This window comes from Haematobia irritans, chromosome 2 (assembly GCF_050003625.1).
Source record: "Haematobia irritans isolate KBUSLIRL chromosome 2, ASM5000362v1, whole genome shotgun sequence".
Taxonomy (NCBI): domain Eukaryota; kingdom Metazoa; phylum Arthropoda; class Insecta; order Diptera; family Muscidae; genus Haematobia; species Haematobia irritans.
In genome coordinates, this window is record NC_134398.1 from 9,448,529 (window position 1) to 9,466,927 (window position 18,399).

At 32.4% G+C, this 18,399-nt stretch overlaps 1 protein-coding gene across 1 annotated transcript; it reads right to left on the reverse strand.

The window, feature by feature from the left end:
- Nucleotides 1-828: 828 nt before the first annotated feature.
- LOC142226782 (odorant receptor 30a-like) lies at nucleotides 829-16,407 on the reverse strand. Its single transcript, XM_075296991.1, has 6 exons — nucleotides 16,030-16,407; nucleotides 8,821-8,959; nucleotides 6,018-6,282; nucleotides 5,853-5,952; nucleotides 1,048-1,257; nucleotides 829-980 (listed from the first exon to the last, which is right to left on the reverse strand). Exons 1-6 carry the CDS (start codon nucleotides 16,333-16,335, stop codon nucleotides 879-881), a joined length of 1,122 nt encoding a protein of 373 aa, XP_075153106.1. The 5' UTR covers nucleotides 16,336-16,407; the 3' UTR covers nucleotides 829-878.
- Between the last annotated feature and the right edge of the window lie 1,992 nt (nucleotides 16,408-18,399).

Consider the following 18,399-nt stretch of genomic DNA (forward strand, 5'->3'; position numbering starts at 1 on the left):
TTTTTTGCCCATCCATCCTGTTAGTCTAGTCTTGGAATGATGCCTCAAAGTAAGAACAAAGTTAAAATTTGCAAATTACTTTGTCACATCACGCATCACTCAAACAATCCTAAATCCCCTGAAGTCTTCTTATTAGGAGAGTCGGGACAGTTTGGTCTTCAAAAAATATTTGTGGCTACATAACTATGCACATATCATTAAAACTTTAAATAGTGTCTCGAGTGGAAATATGAAGTACTAATTGTCAGTGGGATTAAGGAATTTATTTAATACAAATATCGAAAGAAATAAATGAAATGCAAAGGGCAAAAGTGAAATTATTCCGCAGCATAGCATATATTTAGAAGTAATGTAGGCATCATTTTTAGTTATCAGTTTTTCAACACAACTACTCCCCATTAATTTTAATACGTTTTTTTACCAGAAAATGAAAGGGAGTACTCGCAAGAGTGTACATCCCAGTACGTACTCATATTGCATTCAATATGAGAGGGAGAGAGCAAAAATTCCATCGATCCATATACTCAACACACCAATCATATTCCACCACAATGAATTGTAAAATCTTTCTCTTGTATTTTCTGCTTCTAACACATAGGCACACACACACACATCATAAATATGCTGAAGAGAAGTGATGCCAATATGCTCTGTTTGTTGTTCAAATTCTGTACCATACTCCAAATATTGCAGAAATACGCATAACCGAGAAAAACTACTTAGAAATTTGCCTTGACTAAAATTGTTGCTTTTGAAAGTAACAATAATGTTATTGTTATATCTAAAACCTTACAGTGTTGCTTTCTCTGGGTTTCATCTTATCATAAAGACATTATTAAATTGTTTATTTATTAATTACATTTCATTTAATTGCATTCTTATCCATAAACATTTCTTAATAAGGTAAAATATGTATAGGTGGTATTGAGTAAAGACTGCAACAGCTCTAAGTTCATGGGATATATACGGCCAACCAAGATCTGAAACAAATTCAAAAATAAATATTTTCATTATTATGAATAGAGAGATGCAATTATTAGTTCTTACTGCACATGGTTTCTGTGATCTTAAAATCAATAACTTCAAAATCTTTTGTGTTTGAATATCAAAATGAAACCAATCACTTTCATAAGCAGCAATGGCTACATTCATACTTTCATCAAACAATTCATTAGCAAAGTAATAGAGGACAGTACTCTGGGCAAAAATCATTAAAATGTAAATACATATCAATAGCATTTGACTTATGGTCTCCACCTGAAAATAAAAAAAGAAACAAAAAAATAGAAAATTATTTAAACAAACATGATATGAAAATAGGAACAAATCGACTAAATTCGGCAAATCATATAACTTCCCTCATAATTCTCTATCATGAGGCAGGATTAGTATGTTTTAATTGTCAATAATGAAAGGATTGCTGCTAGTTTTAAAAGAACTGCTTATTATTGTGAATGGTTGAATTAATTGAATGGTTTCTGAGAAATACTGTGCATGACACAGTTTTAGCTGATTTGTATTGTAACCAACATCATGTTGCTATCCGCTGTTGCTAAACCGCTCGTCTGAAAACAAACAAATGTATTCCAGTGATAGTTCATTTGTTTGTTTACAAGCTTACAAAAGCATTTTGATATATTGTTTTCTAAAATAAAGTTGTTCGTGATGCAAATTAAGCGCGATGGTGAGATTTCTTTTCAAATGGCTGAAGACCCACAAGTGGCCACCGTTAGAGCTCTCTAGAATTTAAATGTGAATATATTTTTTCTTTCTTCGCTCATGACCGTCATACTGGCAGTGTTGAATCGCCTCCAAAAAGTAAACAAAAAAGTGAACACCACAAATGATCCGAAAAGATAAGAAATTTGATTAGTGGTAGATGACTTCCTAATGAGCCGAACATATCGCCAGAACGTTTGCAACACATATTGAAAAAGAGCCTGGATTAAAGCCAATGAAGCTCCAAAAAGTGTTTTGCCCTTTTCACCAATGTACAGGAAAATTTAGTCTGGAAAGAGCCAAGTAGTTGCTTCGCTTGCAACACAGTGAACAGGTGCGGAATTTGGTTTTCTCTCACGAGAAGTCATTCCAAATTGATTGGGTTTACTTGCCAGATTAGATTGGTCACCAGAACTCAAGCGCCGCCACACACAGAGAAGCAATATGATCACCTCAAACATGTTTTAAAAGCAAAATGTTATTTTTGGGTGGTGACCCATGTAACATGGTTTTCGCAACCATGTTATTTCCTCAGAAATCATGTATCTGATTTCGGCAAGTAGTTAATATTTGACGAGAAAATAACATTTTAGTGACAAACATGTTACATGGTCACCATAAAAAAATAACATTTTGCTCTTGAAACATGTTTGACGTGATCATATTCCTTCTCTGCGTGCAATGGTAATAATGTAGGCCCCCTTAAAGGCCGATGGCCGATCCCAGCTCGTATTCATCAAACATTGGGTAAAAATTAATGCGAATATAATGGCGAAAATGTCCTAAAGACAGCATTGTGCAGACAAACATTACGGCGGCAGACTACACGGACGAAAAAGACTGTTTTTCATATGTTTGGGTGTAAAAATTATATGTTTGGAACTCAAATTTTTTAACACAATATTTTTAAGTGCAAGCATATAATGTTCATAAACTAACATAACATGTTTGGTAGATATTTGTTAATATGTTAGAACATATTATGTTTCGGACATAAAATGTTTGTAAATATAATATGCTTAGATGCAAACATATATTAATTTAGAAATAGCCTATAAACATGTATGTGTTTAGAAAGAGAGAGACCTAGAGAGTATGCTGCAAATAAAATAATGGAAGTAACCAATTGGCGCCTTAAAAATATATCCACACAAAGAAAATGTCATTAATTTTTTTTTTCTACCATTGTATGCCCTAATGTGAAACATAATATGTTTGAACAATACAAACAATATTTTGTTTGGACCAACCCTGCAAATATATATGCTTGAAGCAAAATATGTTTGCACGACGGGGCCACCGTGGTGCAATGGTTAGCATGCCCGCCTTGCATACACAAGATCGTGGGTTCGATTCCTGCTACGACCGAACACCAAAAAGTTTTTCAGCGGTGGATTATCCCACCTGCGTAATGCTGGTGACATTTCTGAGGGTTTCAAAGCTTCTCTAAGTGGTTTCACTGGAATGTGGAACGCCGTTCGGACTCGGCTATAAAAAGGAGGTCCCTTGTCATTGAGCTTAACATGGAATCGGGCAGCACTCAGTGATAAGAGAGAAGTTCACCACTGTGGTATCACAATGGACTGAATAGTCTAAGTGAGCCTGATACATCGGGCTGCCACATAATCTAACCATGCCCGCCTTGCATACACAGGGTCGTGCGTTCGATTCTTGCTTCGAGCGAACACCAAAAAGTTTTTCAGCGGTGGATTATCCCACCTCAGTAATGCTGGTGACATTTCTGAGGGTTTCAAAAAATTTTCTCAAAATTTTATTTCTAAAAAAAATTTTGTCAACATTTTATTTCTATAAGAAATTTTCTCAAAATTTTATTTCTATAAGAATTTTTTTCAAAATTTTGTTTCTATAGAAATTTTTTTCAAAATTTTGTCAAAATTTTATTTCTATAGAAAATGTTCTAAAAATTTTATTTCTACTGAAACTTTTCTCAAAATTTTATTTCTATAGAATATTTTCTCAAAATTTTTTTCTATAGAAAATTTTTTCAAAATTTTATTTTTATAGAAAATTCTCTCAAAATTTTATTTCCAACGAAAATTTTCTCAAATTTTAATTTCCATTGAAAATTTTCTAAAAATTTGATTTCTATAAAAAATTTTCTCAAATTATTATTTCTATAGAACATTTTCGCAAAATTGTATTTCTATAGAAAATTTTGTCAAAATTTTATTTCTTTAGAAAATTTTGTCAAAATTTTATTTCTTTAGAAAAATTTTGTCAAAATTTTATTTCTATAGAAAATTTGGTCAACATTTTATTTCTATAGAAAATTTTGTCAAAATTTTATTTCTATAGAAAAATTTTGTCAAAATTTTATTTCTATAGAAAATTTGGTCAACATTTTATTTCTATAAAAAATTTTGTCAAAATTTTATTTCTATAGAAAATTTTGTCAAAATTTTATATCTATAAAAAATTTTGCAAAATGTTATTTCTATAGAAAATTTTGTCAAAATCACGGTTTCCACTCGATCCAAAAAAAATCTATGATAATAATAATTTTATTTCTATAGAAAATGTTCTCAAAGTTTTATTTCTATATAAAATTTTCTCAAAATTTTATTTCTATAGAAAATTTTCTCAAAATTTTAATTCTATAGACCATTTTCTCAAAATTATATTTCTATACTAAATTTTCTCAAAATTTTCTTTCTATAAGAAATTTTCTCAAAATTTTATTTCCATAAAAAATGTTGTCAACATTTTATTTCTATAGAAAATGTTTTCAAAATTTTGTCAAATTTTTATTTCTGTAGAAAATGTTTTCAAAAGTTTATTTCTACAGAAACTTTTCTCAAAATTTTATTTCTATACAAAACTTTTCTAAAAATTTTATTTCTATAGAAAATTTTTTCAAAATTTTATTTCTAAAGAAAATTTTCTCAAATTTTAAATTCAATAGAAAATTTTCTAAAAACTTTATTTCTATAAAAAATTTTCACAAATTTATATTTTTATAGAACATTTTCGCAAAATTTTATTTCTATAGAAAATTTTGTGAAAATTTTATTTCTATAGAAAATTTTCTCAAAATTTTGTTTCTGTAGAAAATGTTTTCAAAATTTTATTTCTACAGAATTTTTTCTCAAAATTTTATTTCTATAGAAACTTTTCTCAAAATTATATTTCTATAGACAATTTTTTCAAAATTTTATTTCTAAAGAAAATTTTCTCAAATTTTAAATTCTATAGAAAATTTTCTAAAAACTTTATTTCTATAAAAAATTTTCACAAATTTATATTTTTATAGAACATTTTGTCAAAATTTTATTTCTATAAAAATTTTGTCAAAATTTTTTTTCTATAGAAAATTTTGTTAAAATTTTATTTCTATAGAAAATTTTGTCAAAATTTTATTTCTATAGAAAATTTTGTGAAAATTTTATTTCTATAGAAAATTTTCTCAAAATGTTATTTCTGTAGAAAATTTTATCAAAATTTTATTTCTATAGAAAATTTGTGATGTACCTCTTCTTTGGAGAGGTATATTTTGCAAAATTTACCAAAACGTAAATATACAATTCTACCAACCTACCAAACAGTAAAAAATCTACCATTTATGGTAGAATTCTACCAATTGTGGCAACCGTGACCATAATACAGCAGAGTTACTTTCGTGCAACGTGTGATGGCTTTGTCGGCCTTTTAAAGATCATAATACGTGTCAAAGATTGCTAATCGACCAAATCTAAATTGATTTTAAAGATTGATCTTATGTTATATCAGAATATAAAAATGTATAGCACTCTATTTTGTTACATTACATATTAGCCACTCTGTACATTAGTTTTATTTGTATCGTATCTTTATTTTTTCTGAACTGTTTGTTTGTTTGTGGTTTGGAATGGTGTCTATATCTCATTCTCAGAAATAATATGCTTGGCACAGTTTTAAAACCACTGTATATTATTGTTAATTGTTATCTTTATCTCTTTCTGAGAGATACTATGTTATGTCTAACACAGGATATTGTGTGTGAAACCACTTAATGAGTGGAGTTAAAAAGCCACTGAAAAATTATTTCGTTTTCGCCCGAAACACAGGATTGAACCTATGACCCTTTAAATGCAAGACTTATCCTATGGTAGAAAAAGTAAAGCATTTCAACTTACTGTGACCAATGTGAACATCATGGCACATAACATGGCTCCACAGGTTAAAAATTCCAATAAAAATGTATAAGTGGTCATATTATTAATGATGCGAACATTGCTGAAAAAATATAAAAATATTATTAATTTATTTATTCCTTAGTACATTTTTATTGTCTTTTTTACTCTATTAATTGCGTTTGATATTCAATACACCAAATAATTATATTTCGGACATTTGGCGAATTATTATCTTTTAAATGCCTTAGTTTACGCTGCAATACTTTACACATTAAAATGTCGAATAAGATCAAAGCCACAATTAAATTCGTAAATGGTATGAACATACAACAGCCAATCGGAGCCAATATGATTTGTAAAATAAAAAATATTTCATAAAATGGTGATTCGTATTTATTCACTCCAGGAAAATAGATGCCAAATGGTAGAACTGTAAATAAAAATAAAAAATAATGTAGCAGTGCTGATTAAAGCCAAACTCATTAACAGCATTATTAAATTTTATTTTATATTAAAATTCTCATAAAATGTTATTATGTATTTATGTGACTTCACATGTTAACATTGTTCTATCTGGATATTACTATACTTATCTCACATATACAATGATAATTTTTGCATCTCAATTCTATTCTCACTTTGATCTATCTTAATATTACTCTACTTATCTCACATATACAATGATAATTTTATTCATCTCAATTCTATTCTCACATTGAGAGATATTTTTATTTTGTTGGCATGTTATTCTCACTAAAATAACTACGCTTTTATTTGTTTTTTATTTTATACCCTCCACCATAGGATGGGGGGTATATTAACTTTGTCATTCCGTTTGTAACACATCGAAATATTGCTCTAAGACCCCATAAAGTATATATATTCTGGGTCGTGGTGAAATTCTGAGTCGATCTGAGCATGTCCGTCCGTCCGTCCGTCTGTTGAAATCACGCTAACTTCCGAACGAAATAAGCTATCGACTTGAAACTTGGCACAAGTAGTTGTTATTGATGTAGGTCGGATGGTATTGCAAATGGGCCATATCGGTCCACTTTTACGTATAGCCCCCATATAAACGGACCCCCAAATTTGGCTTGCAAGGCCTCTAAGAGAAGAAAATTTTATCCGATCCGGCAGAAATTTGGTACATGGTGTTAGTATATGGTCTCTAACAACCATGCAAAAATTGGTCCACATCGGTCCATAATTATATATAGCCCCCATATAAACCGATCCCCCGATTTGGTTTGCGAGGCCTAAAAGAGAAGCAAATTTCATCCGATCCGTCTGAAATTTGGTACATGGTGTTAGTATATGGCATCTAACAACCATGCAAAAATTGGTCCACATCGGTCCATAATTATATATAGCCCCCATATAAACCGATCCCCAGATTTGACCTCCGGAGCCCCTTGGAAGAGCAAAATTCATCGGATTCGGTTGAAATTTGGTACGTGATGTTAGTATATGGTATCCAACAACCATGCATGAATTGGTTCATATCAGTGCATAATTATATATAGCCCCCATATAAGCCGATCCCCAGATTTGACCTCCGGTGCCCCTTGGAAGAGCAAAATTCATCCGATCTGGTTGAAATTAGGTACGTGGTGGTAGTATATGATATTTAACAACCATGCCAAAAGTGGTCCATATCAGTCCATAATCATATATAGCCCCCCATATAAACCGATCCCGAGATTTGGTTTTGGAGCCTCTTGGAGGAGCAAATTTCATCCGAGTCAGTTGAAATTAGGTACATCGTGCTAGAATATGGCCGTTAACAACCATGCCTAACTAGGTCCATATCGGTCTATAGCCCTCAGATAAATCGATCCCCAATCACACAAAAATTGGTCCATATCAAGTTCATAATTGTATATAGCCCCCATATAAGCGACCCCCATATTTCAATTCTGGCTCCCTACGTACCGTGCAAAAGTCCATATCGATTCGTAATTATTTGTAGACTTACATACCTTTTTGTGTAATATATACCACGTGTGGACTAACTCACAATTTAGAAAACGATTTAAGATACCACAACCCAAGTAATTCGATTGTGTATAATAGTCTTTCGTAGAAGTTTCTACGCAATCCATGGTGGAGGGTACATAAGATTCGGCCGTTTGCAACAAAGTAGTAGGTTAGGTTAGGTTAGGTTATGTGGCAGCCCGATGTATCAGGCTCACTTAGACTATTCAGTCCATTGTGATACCACAGTGGTGAACTTCTCTCAAAATGTTCTTTTTGGAAATGTTCTTAAAAATGTTCTTTTTGGAAAATTGGCGCAGAAGCGATGAATTTAACATGAGCTTGTCATAGGACGGATGTCCGCCTTTTCAACAACCGTTGCACTGAATTTGCACCACTTCTTACGCTGTGATTCGAATTCAGTGTTTTGGATGTGAATTAAAATATGTCATATTTTGCCAAATAAAAAAATTTTTAATTTTTTTTTATAATTTTTAATGCATGCTAACGCTTGGGTGAAACGTTTAAAATATTTCGAAAAATTCGCAATATTTCTTGAATGGATTTAGATCTTTTTTCGGCAAATTTTCAATAATTTGTACCATTTTATTAATGCTTACTCTGTTTTTAACCTTTTTGAAAAACAAATTAAACTTACCAATTAAAAATAAGAAAAAAACGAGTTATAAATAATTGAATTAAAAGAACTTCCTGTGTAGTTAAAATAAAGAACATCTATGGGGGTACATCTTTTGGAAGTGCTTTTAAAGCTATGCCTTTGGAAGAACTTCCAAACTAGGTAGTTTCACTAAAACTTGTATTAAAAAAAATTGCAATAGTTTATGTCCTAAGAATTTTAATCCTCCTTAACATACAAAGGGCTCTTTTATCAAAAATTATTTTACTTTTTTTTTGTAAAAAATATTCTTGTCTAAAATTTCATTTCGATTTTTTTTTTTTTTTTTTTTTTTTTTTTTTGATTTGAGTAACTCACCTTTTGTTGTGGCAAATATGGGGTATAACAAAAAACTGATAACCGAACATATTCCCATGACCAGATTTATTTTCGCTATTGAATTAGCTGCCAATGTGGTCTCTTGTAATTTTCTTCTAACCCATTGGTCATCGGATTGCTGCAAAAAAATTAAACGAAACATATAAATTTAATCACCTTAAAATAATTGAGAAAAATGTTTAAAGTTTTTGTAGTGAAAAAAAAAAACAGAAATATTTTGTTTTTTCCATATTTTTCTATAAACAAAATGTTTATGCCAACAGAATGATACATATAACAACAAAAACTGGCAAAAAATGTGTTTAAAAAATTAATATGGTTACGAGAATCCTAAATATTTTTGTATATACATTATTGCAATAAAAGTGATGATTCTTGAAGCAAAATAAAATAATTATATAAAATAATACTTTTAACAATTTTTATGTAGGTTAGTTTAGGTGGCAGCCAAATGTATCAGGCTCACTTAGACTATTCAGTCCATTGTGATACCACATTGGTGAACTTCTCTCTTATCACTGAGTGCTGCCCGATTCCATGTTAAGCTCAATGACAAGGGACCTCCTTTTTATAGCCGAGTCCGAACGGCGTTCCACATTGCAGTGAAACCACTTAGAGAAGCTTTGAAATCCTCAGAAATGTCACCAGCATTACTGAGGTGGGATAATCCACCGCTGAAAAACTTTTTGGTGTTCGGTCGAGGCAGGAATCGAACCCACGATCTTGTGTACGCAAGGCGGGCATGCTAACCATTGCACCACGGTGGCTCCCCATTTTTATGTAATAAAAATTTATATTGAAACGAATATAATATAAAGTATTTCATTTCCAACAAAAAAAATATTTTTTATTATACCCTCCATCATAGGATGGGGGTATATTAACTTTGTCATTCCGTTTGTAACACATCGAAATATTGCTCTAAGACCCCATAAAGTATATATATTCCGGGTCGTGGTGAAATTCTGAGTCGATCTAAGCATGTCCGTCCGTCCGTCCGTCCGTCCGTCCGTCCGTCTGTTGAAATCACGCTAACTTCCGAACGAAACAAGATATCGACTTGAAACTTGGCACAAGTAGTTGTTATCGATGTAGGTCGGAAGGTATTGAAAATGGGCCATATCGGTCCACTTTTACGTATAGCCCCCATATAAAGGCACCCTCAGATTTGGCTTGTGGAGCCTCTAACAGAAGCATATTTCATCCGATCCGGCTGAAATTTGGTATATGGTCTCTAACAACCATGTAAAAAATGATCCACATCGGTCCATAATTATATATAGCCCCCATATAAACCGATCTCCAGATTTGGCTTGCGGAGCCTCAAAGAGAAGAAAATTTCATCCGATCCCGCTGAAATTTGGTACATGATGTTGGTATATGGTTTCCAACAACCATGCAAAATTGGTCCATATCGGTCCTTAATTATATATAGCCCCCATATAAACCGATCCCCAGATTTGGCTTGTGGAGCCTCTAAGAGAAGCATATTTCATCCGATCCGGCTGAAATTTGGTACATGATGTTGGTATATGGTCTCTAACAATCATGCAAAAATTGGTCCACATCGCTTCATAATTATATGTAGCCCCCATATAAACCGATCCCCAGATTTGGCTTGCGAAGTCCCCAAGAGAAGCAAATTTCATCCAATCCGGTTGTAATTTGGAACATGGTGTTAGTATATGATCTTTAACAACCGTGCCAGAATTGGTCCATATCGGTCCATAATTATATATAGCCCCCATATAAAACATTCTCCAGATTTGACCTCCGGAGCCTCTTGGAGGAGCAAAATTCATCCGATCCGGTTCAAATTAGGCACGTGGTGTTAGTATATGGTCGCTAACAACCATACCAAAATTGGTCCAATCACACAAAATTGGTCCATATTGGTTCATAATCATGGTTGCCACTAGAGCCAAAAATAATCTACCAAAATTTTATTTCTATAGAAAATTTTGTCAAAATTTTATTTCTATAGAAAATTTTGTCAACATTTTATTTCTATAGAAAATTTTGTCAAAATTTTATTTCTATAGGAAATTTTGTCAATATTTTATTTCTAGAGAAAATTTTGTTGACATTTTATTCGGTTCATAATAAAATTTTCATCATTGTCAAAATTTTATTTCTATAGAAAATTTTGTCAAAATTTTTATTTCTATAGAAAATTTTGTGAAAATTTTATTTCTATAGAAAATTTTGTTAAAATTTTATTTCTGTAGAAAATTTTGTCAAAATTTTATGTCTACTTTGTCAAACTGAATTATATACGTATTGGATCGATCTTTTTTGATTTAATATATACCACGTATGGACTTACATACAATTTATAAGATGGTGTTAGGAGGTTTTAAGATACCTTGCCATCGACAAGCGTTACCGCAACTTAAGTAATTCGATTGTGGATGGCAGTGTTTAGATGAAGTTTCTACGCAATCCATGATGGAGGGTACATAAGCTTCGGCCTGGCCGAACTTACGGACGTATATACTTGTTTTCACTTGTTAAAGAAAATTTCGAAGTTTGAAGGAAAACAAGTATATACGGCCGTAAGTTCGGCCTGGCCGAATCTTATGTGCACTCCACCATGGATTGCGTAGAAACTTCTACGAAAGACTGTCATCCACAATCGAATTACTTGGGTTGTGGTATCTTAAAACTTCTTAACATCGTTTTCTAAAATGTGAGTTAGTCCATACGTGGTAGAGAGCCAGAATTGAAATATGAGGGTCGCTTATATGGGGGCTATATACAATTATGAATTTGATATGGACCAATTTTTTGTGATTTATCTGAGGGCTGTATATAACTATATACCGATATGGACCTAGTTAGGCATGGTTGTTAACGGCCATATACTAGCACAATGTACCAAAACTGACTCCGATGAAATTTGGTCCTCCAAGAGGCTCCAAAACCAAATCTCAGGATCGGTTTATATGGGGGCTATATATGATTATGGACTGATATGGACCACTTTTAGCATGGCTGTTAAATATCACATACTACCACCACGTACCAAATTTCAACCAGATCGGATGAATTTTGCTTCTCCAAAAGGCACCGGAGATCAAATCTGGGGATCGTTTTATATGGGGGCTATATATAATTATGGACCGATTTCGACCAATTTTTGCACGGGTGTTTGAGGCCATATATTAACACCATGTACCAAATTTCAACTGAATCAGATGAATTTTGGTCTTCCAAGAGGCTCCCGAGGTCAAATCTGGTGATCGGTTTAGAGATCATATGCTGACACCATGTACCAAATTTCAGCCACATCGGATGAAATTTGTTTCTCTTTGAGTCCCCGTAAGCCGAATTTGGGGGTCCGTTTATATGGGGGCTATACGTAAAAGTGGACCGATATGGCCCATTTGCAATACCATCCGACTTACATCAATAACAACTACTAGTGCCAAGTTTCAACTCGATAGGTTGTTTCGTTCGGAATTTAGCGTGATTTCAACAGACGTACGGACGGACATGCTCAGATCGACGCAGAATTTCACCACGACCCAGCATATATATACTTTATGGGGTCTTAGAGCAATATTTGGATGTGTTAGAAACGGAATGACAAAGTTAATATACCCCCCATCCTATGGTGGAGGGTATACAAATTGGAGTTAAAAATTGCAAAAATGTCTTTAGTACCATACGAAGTTCATGACGGGCTAATTACTGGTAAATTTTACAAATTTTAAGAAATTCTGAACTATTTTGTGGGAGACCCGAATTTAGTTAATCTTTATACTTCATTTGTGTATAATTTTTTCCTCTATTTTAGTTTTATTAACTAACGTTAGCAAAAAATTATTAACGTCCTGGAAACTTTATTAAAACGTAATAATTCCATGAACTAAAATAGAATTAAATCAGCTTTAGTGAACTATAGGGTTCACATTTTTTTTTTGGTGTGTAATATAGTAAGTTTATTTTGTGGAAAATTGAAAAAAAAAATGTTTTTAAAGTAAACTGTTTTCATTTCGTTATTAGTTCTTCAAATAAAAAATATCCTTTGAGAAAGTTGGAAACAAACTAACGAAACGTCAGGATGAAAAAATGAAGTAATACCAAAAAATAAAGTAATAGTCCGTTAAAGCCAAAGAAACCGAATTTAAAAACAAGTATATACGGCCGTAAGTTCGGCCAGGCCGAAGCTTATGTACCCTCCATCATGGATTGCGTAGAAACTTCATCTAAACACTGCCATCCACAATCGAATTACTTAAGTTGCGGTAACGCTTGTCGATGGCAAGGTATCTTAAAACCTCCTAACACCATCTTCTAAATTGTATGTAAGTCCATACGTGGTATATATTAAATCAAAAAAGATCGATCCAATACGTATATAATTCAGTTTGACAAAGTAGACATAAAATTTTGACAAAATTTTCTACAGAAATAAAATTTTAACAAAATTTTCTATAGAAATAAAATTTTCACAAAATTTTCTATAGAAATAAAAATTTTGACAAAATTTTCTATAGAAAGAAAATTTTGACAAAAATTTCTACAGAAATAGAATTTTAACAAAATTTTCTATAGAAATAAACTTTTGACAAAATTTTCTATAGAAATAAAATCTTGGTAGATTATTTTTGGCTCTAGTGGCAACCATGATTATGAACCGATATGGACCAATTTTGGTATGGTTGTTAGCGACCATATACTAACACCACGTGCCTAATTTGAACCGGATCGGATGAATTTTGCTCCTCCAAGAGGCTCCGGAGGTCAAATCTGGAGAATGTTTTATATGGGGGCTATATATAATTATGGACCGATATGGACCAATTCTGGCACGGTTGTTAAAGATCATATACTAACACCAAGTTCCAAATTACAACCGGATTGGATGAAATTTGCTTCTCTTGGGGACTTCGCAAGCCAAATCTGGGGATCGGTTTATATGGGGGCTACATATAATTATGAAGCGATGTGGACCAATTTTTCATGGTTGTTAGAGACCATATACCAATATCATGTACCAAATTTTAAGCGGATCGGGTGAAATTTGCTTCTCTTTGAGGCTCCGCAACCCAAATCTGGGGATCGGTTTATATGGGCGCCATATATAATTATGGACCGATGTGGACCAATTTTTGCACGGTTGTTAGAGACCATATACCAATACCATGTACCAAATTTCAGCCGGATCGGATGCAATTTGCTCCTCTTTGAGGCTTCGCAAGCCAAATCTGGAGATCGGTTTATATGGGGTCTATATATAATTATGGACCGATGTGGACCAATTTTTGCATGATTGTTAGAGACCATATACCAACATCATGTACCAAATTTCAGCCGGATCGGATGAAATATGCTTCTCTTAGAGGCTCCACAAGCCAAATCTGGGGATCGGTTTATATGGGGGCTATATATAATTAAGGACCGATATGGACCAATTTTTGCATGGTTGTTGGAAACCATATACCATCATCATGTACCAAATTTCAGCCGGATCGGATGAAATTTTCTTCTCTTTGAGGCTCCGCAAGCCAAATCTGGAGATCGGTTTATATGGGGGCTATATATAATTATGGACCGATGTGGATCAGTTTTTACATGGTTGTTAGAGACCATATACCAAATTTCAGCCGGATCGGATGAAATATGTTTCTGTTAGAGGCTCCACAAGCCAAATCTGAGGGTCCCTTTATATGGGGGCTATACGTAAAAGTACCAATACCATCCGACCTACATCGATAACAACTACTTGTGCCAATTTTCAAGTCGATAGCTTGTTTCGTTCGGAAGTTAGCGTGATTTCAACAGACGGACGGACGGACGGACGGACATGCTTAGATCGACTCAGAATTTCACCACGACCCGGAATATATATACTTTATGGGGTCTTAGAGCAATATTTCGATGTGTTACAAACGGAATGACAAAGTTAATATACCCCCATCCTATGATGGAGGGTATAAAAATGAATTATGTCTAATAAATTTTCTTCAATTTATCTAAAATTATTTACTTAAATTTGTGAAATCGGCGTGACATCCGCGTTTCTAATGGGCTCCAACAGAGCAGAACTTCTTTTGTGCAGCGTGTGATGGATTCGTCGGCCTTTCTAAGGCAATAATTCGTAACAATTCGAACAAATCTAAACTGATTCCAAAGATTGATCTTATTTCCATCTTATGCTTGTGAGCAATAAAATTAAAAATATATTACAATACATATCAGTCACTCTGTACATTATTTTTATTTGTATAGTATCTTTATATTTTTCTCAATTGTCTGTATGTTTGTGGATTGTTATCCTGTCTATATCTCTATCTTAGAAATATTATATCGGACACAGTTTTTAAACCACACTATATTATACAAAGTAACATATATGACGTTAAGTAAGGGAAACAAAAAGACATTGCTCCGAATGAGCCTTGCCTTTGTCTTTTTTTCGTGTTCGTGTTTTGTTGTAGCATTCTTAATGTTTCTAGTGTGTCTCTTGTTTTTGTTCTCTTCTCTCTGTCCCAATACTTTTGAGTTTTCAAAATCTGAGAGAGTGTTCTCTCTAAAGCATATGTTGTGAAAATCCGTTGATGTTCTTTTATTTGTTAAGTCTGCTTTATGCAGTGATACCAACTCCCGAAATCTTTTATAATTTTGTGAGCAACTTACAAAAAGGCATTTTTGCGTGGGTAAGCGGCTCGTATTTGTATGTTTTAACATCGGATTTGTTCACTCAATTGCTTATAACTTTGTCATTTTTGGGTCGTTTTTCTTTCGGAAAAGGGTCACTGTAAAATATGATTTTTTTTTTTTTGAAAATTTGCCCTTTCTGCATCGATATTTTTTAAACCACTTAACTTATCACATATCCACGATTATTCGCCATGTCTATACCTTTCATTTAAGTACCATCAACGATATAATCGGACATTTCTAACTCCAGATATAATTTGTTTAGTGAAAAAATAGCGAAAAACTAAATATAAATATAACTGTTCCATAATAAATTTTTAACATGTTTTTTTTTCGAATTTAGCAGTTCATAATACATAAGAAAAGTCACCTCTTATCAAATGTCCATTTCCAGTGTAAACTAGTGTATTTTTTTTCGTTTTTTTATTGTATTTCGTAGTTGTGGGTTATTGGTTAACAAAATTTAGTTCATACACTTTGATATATTTTTTTTATTCAATTTCTGAATCATAATCTTACCATTAGTTCAATATATAACAAACGTATTCGTTCCAAAAATTCTTCAAATTGTGAACGATTTGCACATACCACCAAAGCTCTTAGTGTGGTATTGAAAAATAATACTGCCAAATAGGCATTACGTATCAAAGCATCCATAGCCTCTGTACTTATGAAGATATCGACAAATTGTGATATGGTTATAAGAATATAGGGTATCAAACTACAATACCGACGCCAATTGTGCCGCAAAAGAAATGACCAAAATTTCATTATTTGCAAACTATTACCATATAATGGAACATCTTCTATAGTGGGACAATACATTTTTTGCTTTTATGGATTTTCGTTTTAATTTCTAGGTAATAGCAAATTTCTCTATTTTCTATTTCCGGATAAATGATTTTCGAACGAACTTGAATATACTGACTGATAGATACAATAGATTGACTAATAAATAAAATTGAATTTTAGGTCAGCTCAACAGGATTTTATTCCAAAGCTTAAATATTGTATAGGAGAAAATTTTGCGGTTTCAAAGTTTGAACAATAAACCACTAAGGAAAGCTTATTAGCCTTTAGCCTCATATAATAGTAGGACAATACAATATTACCAAATACAAGTAAATACCTATCTCTGGGCCCACAATATCGCCTGCTTTTTATGACTTAAATAATCATTTTTAATATGCATATATAATCAATTTGTGTTCAATATTTACTAACAATGTCGTCATTGCTACCTTTTAATAAAGGATTATTTATCCATGACCATGGGGACATGAATTTCTGGAATTGTGCAAGTAATCGCTTAATCGCATCCCAGCAAAAAAAATGTGTGGCAAAAAAAATAATGATAATATGCTTTATGGATCCGGAACCCAACAAAAAAAGACCTTCCAAAAAAGTAGTTGGGGATCCAATCTGTGATCCGGAAGTAGTGCAAACTTGGATCATCTCCAATGAATTTTACATGAGCTTGTCATAGGACGGAAGTACTCCCTTTTTGGATCCTTTGCATTGCTTTAGAAGTGGTGCACTGGAAGTTAATTTGAATGAAGAAATTTAAAAAGCGAAAAAAAAATTTTGTTCAACCAATTTCATTTTTGTTTCAATCATATTTTTTATTACACTATTATTTTCCTATTATCTAATTTTTTACAATTTGAAAAACTTTTTCGCTCCGACCAGGGGTTGAACCTGGGTTTGATGGCACCATAACAGAACGCCTTAGCGCACTCAGCCACAAACGCCATTGAACATAAAGCGTCGAAAGGTTAATTCAGATGTTTATGATATGATCGCAATACGACACCAAGGAATAACATTCTAATTGCTTCTCGAGATGTTCTTTATTAGTATGAACGAAAAAATAAGAAACGCAGGTTCAAATCTCACCAGCGGCAATTTTTTTCATCAAATATTTTTCTAAAAAAATATTTTTTTATGTTATGCATCGTTTTTATTTTTTATTTTTGTTATATATTTTCGTATAAATATATTTTTTTCTATTAAAAATCAACAAAAAAATTAAAAATTATCGTAATAACCTTCTCAAAAGAACTTCCATGGAAGCGAAAAAGTCAAACGGCATAGGTTCAAATCCCAGCGGGGATGAGATTTATTTTTTGTTTATTATTATTTTTTTACTTTTTTATTAATTTTCTATTTTTTTTTTTTGTAAAATTTAATTGTTAAAAATTTTCACTTAAAATAGGCTTTCCAATACTTGTCCACAAAGAAGTAGAAAAAAAGCATCGGATGCGCTTTAGAAGAAATGTTTGTGGACTTGTCCAAAAGAACTGCATCGGGAGTGGAAAAAAATTCATTGGGGGATCCCATGATGCGTTTTAGAAGAAATGTTTGTGGACTTGTCCAAAAGGTCTGCATCGGAAGTTGAAAAAAAACGATGGGAGATTCGGGGATGGGCTTTAAAAGAAATGTTTGTGGAACAACTTCCAATTTTTTTTTGCTGGGAAGTAGTACAAATTTCGCTCAGAAGCAAAAAATTGTACATGGGCTTGTCATAGGGTGGAAGTAATATTTTTAAGCATGCGCTGCATTGATTTCGCATTAGTTCTTCAGAAGTGATTATATTTCAGTATTTTTAATTTCATTTAAAAAAATAAATAAAAACTCTTGAAAATAATATTTTGTTTTCAATTTTTTCCGACTTTTATCTCTAGATAGAGCCATTTTGATGTATTAATATATTACCTCAACAGAAATTAAATGTATGCCCATCTCTAGAAGATCATTTTTGGGCGTACATTTAAAGTAATCACTTAGGAAGAACTTCTTTTTTTGCTAGGATAATATTCGCAATAATCCTTTTTTGTAAATATGAAATTAACAATGGCCGCATATCTGACAGTCAGTAGGTTAGGTTTG

Excerpts from the sequence above, each read along its gene's own strand:
- LOC142226782 (XM_075296991.1), bottom strand. The coding sequence starts at position 16,335 with ATGTATTGTCCCACTATAGAAGATGTTCCATTATATGGTAATAGTTTG. Across the intron at positions 5,953-6,017 it reads TATCAAACGCAATTAATAGA|CAATGTTCGCATCATTAATA; the intron begins GTAAAAAAGACA and ends ATATTTTTTCAG. Across the intron at positions 981-1,047 it reads GATCACAGAAACCATGTGCA|ATCTTGGTTGGCCGTATATA; the intron begins GTAAGAACTAAT and ends AATTTGTTTCAG.